Raw genomic sequence first — 13,964 nt, 5'->3', positions numbered from 1 at the left:
GTAGCGCAAGATTAAGTTAATCATTTACTTGTAGATGATGAGTGGAATAGACCAGTGGATATATCCAGTGAGGCACAGCGGATCTCTTGACCCTGCTGGGTTATATGATCTACATATAGCCATACCTCACCAGGGATGCCTTGTAACACAGACGGTACCAAGATAGTATACATCAGTATAGAGCGGATACCTTGGGCAGGGGATACCTAAAAATTTAGGTGGGCAGCATCACACTTCACTGGACCACTCAGAATATCATGGGATTTGAAACTCACAATGGAGTGTTACACATAACATTAATGAACTTGCATTTCAGAAAGACAGAAGGAACTATTTTGAAAGCGTTTCTCATAAGGAAATGATAAATGTTGGGGGCGGGGTGGGGAGATAGTGGTGTTGGCAAAGTGCTTGTGGTACATGCATGAGGATCTGAGTTCTCTCCCAAGACGCATGTAAAAAGCTAGACACAGTGGCACATGCTTGCAATCCCAGCTTTGAGGCCATGAAGACAGGAGGATCTCTGGGGCTTGCTGGCCATCCAGCCTAGCCTACTTGGGGACCCTCAGGCCAATGAGTGGCTTTGTTTCAAAAGACAAGGTGCAAAGCAACTGAGCAACAATGGCTGATGAGACAGACGTGTTTAACCTGGTTTGAACATCATGCACTGTAGATATATACTGGAACCTTACTTAATCGTTGTGGCATGTACGATTTTTTTGGTAATATTTTAATGTATAAGCTAAAAGTAAACGTAATTTAAATTATAAAACATTACAAATTACGAATGAACTATTTCTGGAATTTTTCAGGCCACAGTTGGCCATGGATAAGAGAAGCCACAGAGAGCCAGAGCATGGAGAAGGGCCAGTAGCAGTGAGCATGTTCATCTGGAAGGAAACAGCAAACTGGACGGATGTGAGGTACGGTGTGAGACCTTCAGCACTACACGCCTGTAAGCCCAGCACTTAGGATACAGAGGCTACCCTGCTGTGCGGTGAGTTTGAGGCTAGCCGGGGCTACACAGCAAGATCCTGCCTCAGAAAACCCAAAATTACCAAATAAAATACTGTGTTTGCTGGAGAGCGCTGACTCCTTACCTGGGCCTAAACGATAGTGAAAGGCAGGATAAATGCTGGATCTCTCCATCTCCACTTTGTAGCTTTTGTATCTTCTTTTTTACTTTGGGTTGGATTCCTGCTCAACTCTGCATGTAGCCAGGTTAAGCATTCAAGGGACGTCTGCCTAAAGACTGGTGGTACCTAGCAATCTTGACTGCTGTACTTGCTAGTTTTATGTCACCTTGGTACAAGCTAAAGTCAACAGAGAGGGGGCATCTTCAGTGGAGAAAATGCCTCCATAATATAGAGCTGTAGGCAACCTATAAGGCCGTTTCTAATCAGTGATTGGTAAGGAGGGCCTAGTCCATTGTGGGTGGTGCTATTCCTAGGCTGGAGGTTTTAAAAGAAGACAGGCTAAGCAAGCCTCGAGGAGCAAGCCAGTAAGCAGCACCCCTCCATGGCCTCTGCAATCAGCTTCTGCTTCTAGATTTCTGTGCTGCTTGAGTTCCTGTCCTGACTTCCAGTGATGTAGAAGTGTAAGCCAAATAAACTCTTTCCTTCCCCTGTTGCTTTGGTCATGGTGTTTCATCATAACAATGGTAACCCTACTAGGACAACCCCCTCAAGGCTGAAGGCACAAGCATAAGAGCATCGGTGGCATCTTACTGTTGCCGTCATTGATGTCCTGCTCCAGACTTGTGCATACTGTTCTAAGCCTGAAGTCAGCTTGGATTGCAGGAACGGCAGAGCCTTACAGACAAATCACCCCGAGAGATGACTCCTGAGCATGGGGAGTCATGACTTCCTCAGGCTACCTTGCAGAACCAGAACTGAGATAACACCAGACCACACCTTGACCAGGACTGCTTACCTATGCAGACTTCTTGCCACCGCTCCAATTCCTGCTCTCCCTAAACCTAAAGCTCATGTCGGTACCCAGAGAGACGGACCAAAGGGCTTACTTTCCACCTTCTCCAAATCTCAATTGTGTTCAAAATGCTTTCCTGTCTCTTCACCAGCCCTTCTTGTCGCTGTTTTGGGTGGAAGCCAGGGAGTTGAGCCTCTGGCTTAGGACTCCAGTTTCATCTGCATAAAGCTGTGTATTCTGCTGTGTGTGGTGTTATAGGCCTGCAGTCCCAGTATGTCAAGAGGCTGAAGCAGAAGGGTTGAGATCTCAAGGCCTGCTAAGACTATACAATGAAAACCTGTCTCGTATGCCAGGAGACTGGTGGGAAAGGCAGAACCATGGTGTCTTGGTAGTAGCATCGTTAGATAGCTGGGCTCTGTTTCTACTTGGTCCTTTAGTTCTTCCTTATCTAAGACTCACATGGTATTGCCTTTGTAAAAAGAAAGAACACAGAGAATTAGGACAAATAAAGATGGGCCCAGTTGTCTTAACTCCCACTCCGGCATTTCTCTGGGTCTCACCTTCATCAAGTCAACAGCATCCTTTGCATCCCTCTCAAAAAAGTCCCGTGGGAAATCTCGATCTGGGGGTCTGGACTCTCCGTATCCTCGAGGATCCCAGGCCACCAATGTGAAGCGCTTCTTATTTAGGCTCTGAAGCTGAGGTGCAAAATCGGTCTTTCCGCTTCCTGAAAACACCCACTGGGTTACGTTCCACTGAATGTTCTCAGCGTAGCCAACACCAGAGCAAAACAGAAGCAGTAACAATCTCAAAATACAGTTCCTGGTGCTCTTCAAAGTTAACCAGAAAAACTCCTGCTGGGGGCAGGGAGTTGTCTAGCAATGGCTCCGCCCAGAGGCGCATTTCCACTGCTGATGGAGTTAGGACCTGCCGCCGGTCTCCCCCTAGTGGTGATTTTTGAGGAAGCTATAGATAGGCCCAGAACGAGGCTTGGGACCAGTATTTTTGTAGAGCTTTTGACAGTTTAGTTTTCCTACCCGTCCTTAGGAAGAATTAACTAAATCTTATTGAAATAAACTTTCAAACCTGATAGTTTCTGGTAGTATCTCTCTAAGAAAGATAACTTAAAATGATGGAGATCCCAATGGCACCCAGATAGAAGTCTCATATTCCAGAAGTTTTTCATTAAGCTAATATGAATGCCTCTTAAGAGTTAAGTAGAAGTAAAATCAAAGCCCGGAAACATGTGTATTTAAGAAATCAAATTGTATTTTATCAAACTGGCACAAAGGAGCCTGTGATGGCCCCGTTAATCCCCACTATGTCAGCCACAGGAGGTGTGGTATGCTCACATTTAGTGTGTGTGTGTGTGTGTGTGTGTGTGTGTGTGTGTGTGTAAGGTCACGTACTAAGAGCACTCAGAACTTGGGCCACAAATACACAAGGGTCACAGACAGCCAAGCTCACTTACTAGGTCCATCACACAAATCATTCAAAAACCCATGGCAAAAGAAAAGCAGACCAATGATTTCCAGCCCTTGTCTACAGCATAGGAGCTTCTTGTATGTCCCTTAGCTCTCACAGGAGCTTCTTGTAGGCCCCTTAACTAGAACCATCCTAAAGGAGGGGCAAGAAGTAAGGGATTGGAGGGGTGTTGAGGTCTAGCTGAAATAACAGTTTCACAAATGAGGAAACGTTTGCTTTCTGACACTGGGCATGCACACGGAAACTAGGGCCAAGAGTACTACAACCTTAAACAAGTATAGAGAATAGACATCATTATCAGTGCATGCTTCTGGGGGACCCATGGGAAACTAGGGGACAAGGTAGGAGAAAGACTCCCCTGTTCCATTTTAAAAAGCTTTAGAATCATGATAATACTTTACAGAAATGAAAAAAATTTATAGTGGTGAATGCTTTGTATAGTTAATGACTCCAGTGTTAAAATAATTTAAAAAACACCCATAACATGCTAAATTGTTTTTTGCTGATGATTTACTGGACATCAGCTTTTGGAGTAAATATCTCCTTGATTACTGAAGCTTAAGAAAAGGGTGTTAAGTGTCCCAAGACTCTCACGTGCTACAGTGGTATTGGATCAGGGTCCTGGAGAGCGGGACCAAAAGTAGCTGAAATTTTTCAGTATGTGACCTTTAGGAGAAAGAGGCAAGTCACAATAAGTCTATAATGGGATTACAGAAATACCAAAAAAGAAAGAAAAAAAGAAAGGAAGGAAAGAATGAAGGAAGAAAGAAAGGAGCAACCCTAAAAGAAAACAAAAACAACAACAAACAAAAAACGACAACAACAACAACAACAAAAAACCCCAAATCACTGCTCACTCCCTCTGGAACCTCTAAACCCGGACTGCTCATGAAGTAAGACTGAGATTCAGGGGGCTCCCCTATGCTCTACACACTGCAGACAGTGATGTGCTCATCCGAGTTTGGGTTTGAAAAAGACTTGAAATTGGCTCGGAATGGTGGAACAAACCTGCCATCTTAGTATTTATGGGGCTAAGGCAAGTGTGAGCTATAAAGTAAGACCCTGTTAGGAAAAGAGAATCTTTTAACACCCTGCCCCCACCCACTATTTTATTAAACAAATCCAATGCACCTAGTCCAGATGCCTCCTGACTGTGTTTAGTAATGTAGGTCTCACATTCCAGAAAGCCCTGGATACCAGGGAAAACAACTAGAATAGCTAGTCACCACCTTACTATCTGTATCATTTGCTCCTTCTTTGGACCCCTGTTTCCTTGACCCCTGCAGCCATCCCAAATAAAAGGAAACCATTTTCATTTTAAATAGGGGAAGAAATGGGTAAAAACAAAACCAAATTAATACAAGAGAAACCTATTTACTTTTCTAGATCACTCCACTTTGAGGAGGCAAATATTCCTTGAGAGTTTTTAGCAAGCGCTAACATGAATGATCAATGCTTGGCATTGAGCATTGAGGTCCATCGCGGGAATCTACAGCCTGCAGAAGTGTTCCATCAAAGTGCATACATACCCAACATCCCAGGAAGTAGGAGGACTGCATGCTCCCCTTCTCCTACTCGCTGGTAATGCAGGTGGATGCCATTCACAGCCGCCTTGGCAGAAGTTACTGCAATGCTGGAAGAGAAAGGAATTCCCAGAGGAAGACTTATTTATCATGCCAAACTGGTGTATTTAATATGACAGATATCAGGTTTTGTGCATGAGTTAGCACCAGTACCCACTCGGGCACACATCTCTGCTTTGGTGTGTACCTCAGTTTTCTGACCCAGGTTGTGTCTTCATAAGAGACTGCAAATCTGAAAATCTGGACAGTGTCTTCCTGTCTTGACTCACTGCGGCACCCAGAAGCTCGCCCTCTGACCTAGTTAGATTTTTTTTATTTTTTCCTGATCAACTTGACACAAGCCTGGGTCATCTTAGAAAAAGGAACTTCAATTGAGAAAACAACTCCATTAGATTGGCCCAGAGGCTAGTCTATGGGGCAATTTTACACAATCATGACTGATGTGGGAGGGCCCAGCCCACTGCAGGTGGTGCCACTCTTAATCAGGTGGACCTGGGTTGTACTAGAAGGCAGGCTGGGAGAGCCACATTTGTCCAAGGCCTTTGCTTCACTTCTTGACCTTACGACCTTCCTGGCCATTCCCCTGATGGAGGGAGTTGACAAAAAGGATATGGGGAGGGGGCATGCCAGGACAGAGGAATTGCTCTTCTTGTGGATTGGCAGTAAATTTAAGCCAACCACTGACTTGTTTTTCCTTCTATATACCTCACCCCATCTCTGTCCTTGGTCAAAATGTGGCATTTTTGAAAAAACAAGGTTTTTGTGTTCCCTGTGCTGGTTTTATATGACTCACTAAGTTCAAGCAATAAACAACACAAGCGGAACATAGTGGCTATCTTAGTTAGGGTTTTACTGCTGTGAACAGGCACCATGACCAAGGCAACCGTTATAAGGACAACATTTAATTGAGGCTGTCTTACAGGTTCAGAGGTTCAGTCCATTATCATCGAGGCGGGAGCATGGCAGCATCCAGGCAGGCATGGTGCAGGAGGAGCTGAGAGTTCTACATCTTCATCTGAAGGCTGCTAGCAGAATACTGACTTACAGGCAGCTAGGATGAGGCTCTTAAAGCCCACTCCCACAGTGATGCACCCACTCCAACATGGCCACGGCTCCTAATAGTGCCACTCCCTGGGCTGAGCATAGACAAACCCTAACAGTGGCACACATGAAATTCCAGCACTTGGAAGGTAGAGGGAGGAGGATTACACAAGTTCAAAGTCAGTCTAGGATATGTAGGGAGATGGTCTTAAGCAATATCAACAAAATCAGTAAAGGATGTATGGTGGTTTGAATATGCTTGGCCCAGGGAGTGGCACTATTGGGAGGTGTGGCCTTGTTGGAGGATGTGTCTCAGTGTGGGGGTGGGCTTGGAGGCCCGGATACTGCCATGCTTCCCACCATGACAATAATGGCTTGGAACTCTGAAACTGTAAGCCAGCCCCAATTAAATGTCCTAGAGTTGCCTAGGTCTCCTCACAACAATGAAACCCTAAGACAGAATGTATGGTGAAGAATGCTTTTGATCCCAGCATTAGAGAGGCAAAGACAGGCAAATCTCGGAGTGTAAGGTCAGCCTGGTCTACTGAGTAAGCTATATGATAGCCAGGGTTACACTGAGATACCCTGTGTCAGAAAAAAAAAAGAATGTGAGCAAGTGGGAATGTGTGTTGAACATTGGCACATCTAATATGAGCATATAAATGTTCTTCTGAAAACTAAATGACAAAATTGGGAAATAAGAAGGCCTAAAATAAGCTCATCTACACAAACATCAGAGGGGCAATAACAAAGCCAATGATGCCAATTTGTTTCTGTTAACACCCCACTCGTCTGGAGAATTGAGTTTTATTGTTAGGACGGCTTTAAGCATCTTAGAATCAAGACAGAAGTGGAAAACATGCAGTCTACCAACAGACTCACTTCATTCAGCACAGTTCACTCCTGGCCCAGCAGGAGAGAAGACAAAGACAGGGAGGATTTGCTCAGGGAGGGCTGACTTACGCTGCAGGCACCTGGGCCAGATAAAATTTCCTTTCTCTGTTTCTTGTTTCTGATATTAAATGAAGCAGCCGACTAATGTTTATTGGGCTCATGTTAGCAGTGAAGCACAAAGTACCATCCCCCCCTTTTATTGTTCCCCATGCACAGGAGCTCTTTTAGGGGCTCCCTTGCCTGCAGTACCAAGAACATGCTTGTCAAAGCCATATTGCGCTATGGGTGTCTGTACAAAGGCAACCCCCCACCCCACTGTCCTCAGTGCACACAGTCAGTGGCTTTTGGGGACTGGTGTTGCTGCCAGAGCCCTGAGCGCCACTGTGTCTCCCTGGAGCACTGGTTCACAAAGGCATCTTTCCTGCAGCTCCTTTGATCACATCCAAGCCTCTTTGGTTAAAAACAGCAGCAGCAGTAGCAGCAGCAACAACAACAACAACAACAAAATCTAACTTCTCCCTGCATCTGGCTGGATCTAAGGTTTGGTTTCCCATTCCAGATTTCTTTCTAAATTATCACCACCTAACAGGACTCTAGGGACATCAGGTAGCCAGAGTTAAGCTTACTAGAAACTCTGTGACAAGCAAGGATATGCAAAGGCTTGGAACTGGCTTTGGTGGAGAGGACAAGAAAGGTCATGTCAGGTTGGGTAACAGTGACTGAGAGGAGAGAAAAGTGTCTTTTGTGACGAAACACCAAAGAAGATTAAAAAGTCTACCTAAGAGCACCACAGGAGAGCATTGCTGGGAGACCACACCTCATGCTCACAAGCAAAGTGAGAGGACAGAGGGACAGGGGTAGGGACTGGATGACGTGGGGTTCTGCCGTAAGTGGAATTGGTCCCTGGTGCTTCATTGTCCTAGGCTGCCATACTAGGGGAATGAGCACTACCCCAGCCCATCCAGTCAAGCACCGCTTCTACTCTCCAAGGCTGGGGAGGAGGCAGAGAATTATTTACAAACAAAATTATTAGATATTAATAAATTATTCATTTCCAACATGAAGAAAGGTTTGTGTTTAATCACAGAGTGGCTGAAAACTGGCTTATTTCTCTAGAAATATACAGTAAATCATTTGGGGTAATGTCAAGCCCAAAGTACTGACTCTGGTTTGTTAGGAGGTCTCCTTGATTGTGGTCAGACCTTTTATAAACAGCTAAGTACGTGGGAAGGGTCAGGCATGCAGCCCCGGCCTTCAAGGGCCCTAACGCTTGCTTACTTTTGGAACCACACTCAGTAATGGATTTCTCAAACTCTCAGGTAGGATGAATAAGGGTGGAAACCCTCAGAAAACTTAAAGAATAATGTACTCCCCCCTGTTTACTTGGGAGTCAAATATTCTTTTTCACCCCTTCTCTCCCATCCCCCCAACAACCTGTCTTCTAATTATAAGGTCTGAAACGGGTATGTTTATGAGATTGTGTTGTGTTTTAGAAACACCCATGACTAGGACAATCTGGAGAGATACTCAGAAACTCTGGGCACAGCCCTGTAGCTGCTCCAAAAGTCACACTTTACAGGACACTAAAGGCATGTCCTCCTGAAGCCTGAAGGCTAGCAGGAGATGGGCAGATAGCACCCACCACCAGTTCTTTGTGTGCATGTGTGGGGCCTTTCCCGTAAAGATGGAGATGATGTAGACCCTGGGTCGTGGGTACAACACAGCGAGTTCAGCCTACCAGCACCAACATCTCTTTTCTCCTGTTACTGCAGCAGGGCTCAAAATTTGAATTCAAATCACTGGCCAGCCTTCAAAATCCATGAGCCCAGGCTGCACACTACACCACAATCTGAACAGGAAGTAGGCAACTGTATCTTTTAAATTTCCTCAGGAGAGTCCGGCAGGCCAGCAAGATTGAGCTAATTTCTTAGAGAACAACAGGAGAATCGCTCTTAAGAGGCCTTCAAAGTGTACCTTCCTGTCTCCTGTTGTCCCTGACTCCTTTCCCTGGGCGGCGAGACCTGTGATGTTTTATATGGTATGGGGTGGGGGGGGGTCCTACTCCCCTCAAACAAAGAGAGGTGATTGTGAAGGAAGGCTAGAACATAAGGGATTGAGCACATAGGTAAACCAAGTCAAGTACTTACTACCATGTGTCTGCACTCTCGTAAGTACTTTACCTACCTTTCATTTCTGAGTAGTTAACCTAACATTACCACAGAGAGGCCCCAAGTTGGTGGGAAAGCTAATTTGATCATCACAGGATTGGATACCCCAGCCCAAGATGAGCATCCGAGGGTCTGACCTGGAGTCTTGGCTTCAGCACTGTGCTGGCCAGTCTCATGTTACCTTGACACACAAGCTAGAGTTCTCAGAAAGGAGGGGACCTTAATTGAGAAACTGTCTCCATCAGATCCAGCTGTAAGGCATTTTCTTAATTAGTGATTGATGGAGGAGGGCACAGCCCAAGGTAGGTGCCATCTCTGGGCTGGTGACCTGGATTCTGTAATAATACAGGCTGAGCAAGCCATGGGGAGCAAACAAGTAAGCAGTATCCCTCCATGGCCTCTGTATCAGCTCCTGCTTCCAGGTTCCTGCCCTGCTTGAGTTCCTGTCCTGACTGTCTTTGATGACTTACTATGACGTGGAAGCATAAGCTGAATAAACCCTTTCCTCCCCTATTTGTATTTTGGTCGTTGAAGCAATAGAAAGCCTAAGTGAGCACCTCGCTTACAGGTGAAAGTAGGAATTGCTTAGTAAGATACAGCTGCACTTTGAAAGTCCTTACTGCTTACACTCTTCTTTCTTATAAATAACCGAGAGTCACAGTATCCGATGCTGCCACTACTCGATTACACAAAGTTTGATGACGTTTTATATACTGACCTATTATTTATGTATGTTAAGTTTCAAACCTGGGCAAATGGCTAAGGTGTTTATTTAACATATCAAAGTGGACCTAGCCTCCAGGTTCTCCCAGCATTACTCATCCCTATCCGTTACAGGGTGTGGCTGTCATCCCCTGCCCTCTATCCTGAATGCTCCAGCCTAGGAGCTAAACTGCTCTTTCCCCCAGAGGCTCTTTCTTATATAATCCAGACATTTTTGGGTACCCGCCCCTTTTTTGTACCTTTGGCCTTCTGGCTGCTGTAGTTGGTTCTCCTCTCTTCCTTCCCCTCCCCTCCCCGCTCTCTACCTCACCTCAGACTCTGGATTCTCCCAATTGTGTCTACTTCTGGCTATGCTCTACCTTTTATCTATAATAAACTTTCTCCTCCACCATACCTAGGGGTGGTCATGTTCTTTCCTTTCTTTCTTATTTTTTTCATTCAAAGTGCTAACGATATCATTAATTGTCCTTGTTAATTATTTATTTTTATTCTGTTTCAGGTCTTTCACAATCATTGTTTCAAATACAAACATTGCAAACCAGAAACCCAGAGAGGTTGAGTAACTAGTCTACAGTCACACAGCCAGGAAGGGTCAATAATCCAGTTACTTAAACTATGCGAATTCAAAAGGCCATGATTTCTCTTTAATCTCCTGTCAGAACTGAGTCCTCAACAGAGCAAACGTGCTGGGGAGGCATTCAGTCTCATTGCCAAGTAGGGGGTGGAGGCAGGGGTAAGGGAAAGGAATGGACCTGATTCTCTGGCGGGGCCTCCTTGGGTTAACTCAGAAAGTTCTGTCTTTAGACTGTCAGATTTAGTAAATTATTAATATCAGAACTGACATAAAACTCCCCAGAGAAAAGACAACTTTTCGACAGATCACAGAGATCATGAAGTAAGAAAAAGGTCAAAGTTCCAAGCATCAGATTTACAAGACACTCTGTGGCACACAACTAACTCAGCTAGCTTCAGGCTGGACACTGGCTGTGAAGAGGTTTTCCAGGGACTGTTCAGAGTGGCTGCGTGGGGCTGCGGCCTGGCTTCAGGCTTAACCAGCCAGAGTGGTTTCTCAGATTACAGGCCGTGTGTGTTTCTAAAACAGCAGGGCAAGACTCAGAGAAACAAACGTTCGGAGATCTTCCAGGAAGAGTGGTCTACAGTGCAGGGAAGTGAGTGGGACTCTCAACAACCATTAAGTCACCCAGTATGACATTAACACAACCCTAGTGCCCTCATTCAAGCCCTTCTTGCAATCAGGAAACTGGATAAAATGCCTACTATTCGCTGGCAATTTATACAACCATAGTTATTGACATGTTTTTCCACCTGTATATTTACAAAGCTTTTAAAGTCACATGAGAGAAGAAATCTGAATTGGATACAAAGACCAAAAGCTACACAATCTTGCTACTAACGTTTAACAAATTGGGTGGCTTCCCTTTTCTTTCTACTTCCAGATTATATGCTCCAACGACTGGTTCCCACCTCACATGTAGTAGAGTTCTAAATGCCAGTTACTATTGTCAATGGCCCACCAATAGTAAACTGCACACGGCCAGTGCTTGTGTCTTCATGTGTATATGGTGGGGATGTGCACAACTTCGGGCTGCCCTATCCACATTTTCTGCTCACATTCTCTTGAGGCTGAGCAACCATTTTCAAGACAGTAGGTCTCCATGAATCTTATTATTTTAGCAAAGCGCTGGAGTGGAGCGTGGTGGGAAATGGAAAGGAAGATTCAGTGTCCTGGTCATTACCATGCACACACACACAATAGACCCTCTGGCAGGGGGACCTGGGACTTTGAATTTACACAGGTTTCCAAGCAGATTGTCTTACACACTGAAGTTTGAGTTTATCAAGAAAAAGGACTCAGGAAACTTGGGCCCTACCTGCCACTGAAGCAGGTTAGGCAGATTTCTGATGAGGCAGGAATATTTACTGTTCCCAGTAACTGGCTAACACCAGCAAACATGTGCCGTCCCCCCACCCCCCCACCCCTGCCCCAGTTCTTCCCTCTGCACTGAGGAAGCTGGACCACAACCCAGCACCTTTGAACCTAACCCCAGGCACCAAAGTGCTCGCGCACCAGTTCTGCGGGATCTGGACGTGGGTCTGAGCAAGGAAGGGCCGACAACGCCAGGCGTCGGTATCCCTCCCCGGACAGTGGACCGCGCTGGCCCTTTCGCGCCATTACCCGAAGGTGGCTGCATGCTCGGCCTGGGGTACGCAGATCCGAGATTTCAGGGGTGAGAGGAGCAACCGTAACCGCAGGGCTGCTGGGTGGACTGCTGCGGTCGCCATAGCTCCAAGTCGCACAGCCTTAGCAGAATGCGCGTGCGCCCAGCTGGATGCCACCCTTGAAGTGCTAAGCTGGAAGCCCCGCCCCTGGCCCGCCTTGCCCTGCCCGTTCTGCCCCCTGTCAGGCCTGCCCTGTCAGGACAGAAACAGAGCGTGTCCTTCTAGTCTTAGCTCTCTCAGAGTGGACAGTCCAGTAGCTTGCAATTGCTATGGAGTCCAAGGCTATGGGGAGACGAGGCCACCTGCTCCTGTCATCTGCTGGGTATCTAGACAGAGCCTCTGAGAAACACACAGGTGCACAACAGACCATCATTGTTTCCTGCCTCTGCTGAGAAAGGAAAGCTCAAGCTGGCCTATAACTAGCTGATGTTGACCGTGAGCTCCTGATCTCCAGACTTCTGGCCTGTGTCACCACACTTGACTACATCCCACTTCCCACATATCTAACCCTATTCCCTGGTGCTAAGCATAACAGTAGCAAGCCTTTAGGTCACCTATGTCAACATTTATTATATAAGTCTTAAGAACTCATCATTCATACATCTTGATGTGTTAGCTCTATGCATCACTGTGACAGACATTTGAGAACAATTTAAAAGGAGGAAAGATTCATGGTTTCAGAGTTTTCAGTCCAAGGTCATCTGGATCCATTGCTTTGGGTCTGGGACAAGGCAGCACTTGGTGGGAACAGAGGCCAGAGCGCTTGCTTAACAGAGGCTGAGAGAGATGAAGGAACTGTTCAAAGGAAGAAATTGTTCAAAGATATGCACCCAATGATCTGCTTCTTGTAGTCAGGCCCCTATCTATAATCTTCCATCAAACTATGAATCCATCAATGGATTATTTCATTGATTAGACTGGAGCCCTCGTGATCCAATCACCCACCAATGACCGATTCCAGTAATAGGGGGAAGAGCTTTCAATGCTTCGTACCAAAAACTACCATCATTTTTGTGCCAGGCACCTTAAAGTGCTTCACTTTATTTTTAGTTAGTAAATGCCCTTTCTCCATCCATCCCCCTTAACCCCAAACTGTAGATGAGGAAACAGTGGGAAGGGAAGTTGGAAAGACTTGGCTCACCCAGCTGCGGAGGGGCATGCCAGTCGGCTTAGTTTCCTAATGCTGTATGAACACACCATACCTTTCACTGCACTAACACTAGCTCTTAGTTCTTTATAACCACCTGTTTACCTGTTTGTAAATGTCATTGAGCCTCTCCTTCTCCATTTTAACCCCCGTTTGAAGTGATAAAACCATGAAGGGAACCTTGATTTCTTCCCCACTTCCCCTTCCTCACCTTCAGTGGCCCCTTTTTGGTAATATTATGTCAGCAGTTATGAAACATTATCAGATTAAGTTGCTCACTTCTAGCCACAAACTGGATGTTAACCCTTTAGACATCTTTATGTATTGCTTATACCATAGACAAGCTTAAGGTGAAGCTAGCCTTGGATGCTTGATCCTCCTGTGTCAGCCTCCCAAGTGCTGGGAATACAGCAAAATACAGCAGAGGAAGTACTGACAAGGGAGCATCCGGACGTGTGGACAAGAGTTGACACACTACTGGAATTGTCACTGAATGTAAATATGACATTTTGGAAAATGTGGTAAGGAACAAGGTGGAAGATTCTCCTAAGAAGTGATCTAAAGGAATAAAATCTATGCCGTTGGTCTCATTATTAAGGTCATTAAGCCCCACTTGTAGAGAGAACTGACTCCCATCAGTTGACCTCTGACCTCTACATTAAAGTTCAAAAAAGCACATGTGCACACAAATAAAAATAAAAGGGCCGCTGAGTGGGTATGTTGTTCATGTGTGAACCTTCGTTAACTCCAAGTGAA

General features: G+C 45.6%; 1 protein-coding gene across 1 annotated transcript in view; it reads right to left on the bottom strand.

Moving 5' to 3' along the window:
* Positions 1-12,181, bottom strand: part of Bphl (biphenyl hydrolase like) — a 35,272-nt gene extending 23,091 nt beyond the window's left edge. Inside the window, exons 1-3 of the mRNA XM_032885307.1 lie at positions 12,018-12,181; positions 4,941-5,044; positions 2,487-2,653 (exon numbers count right to left, since the gene is read on the bottom strand). Coding sequence (XP_032741198.1) covers positions 2,487-2,653; positions 4,941-5,044; positions 12,018-12,124 — 378 coding nt within the window. The 5' untranslated portion in view covers positions 12,125-12,181. The remainder of the gene's footprint in view (positions 1-2,486; positions 2,654-4,940; positions 5,045-12,017) is intronic.
* Positions 12,182-13,964: the final 1,783 nt, after the last annotated feature.

The sequence above is a fragment of the Rattus rattus genome, chromosome 14 (genome assembly GCF_011064425.1).
Source record: "Rattus rattus isolate New Zealand chromosome 14, Rrattus_CSIRO_v1, whole genome shotgun sequence".
In the NCBI taxonomy this organism is placed as follows: domain Eukaryota; kingdom Metazoa; phylum Chordata; class Mammalia; order Rodentia; family Muridae; genus Rattus; species Rattus rattus.
Note: the sequence above shows the minus strand (reverse complement) of the source record. Positions and strands in the feature narration are given on the sequence as shown.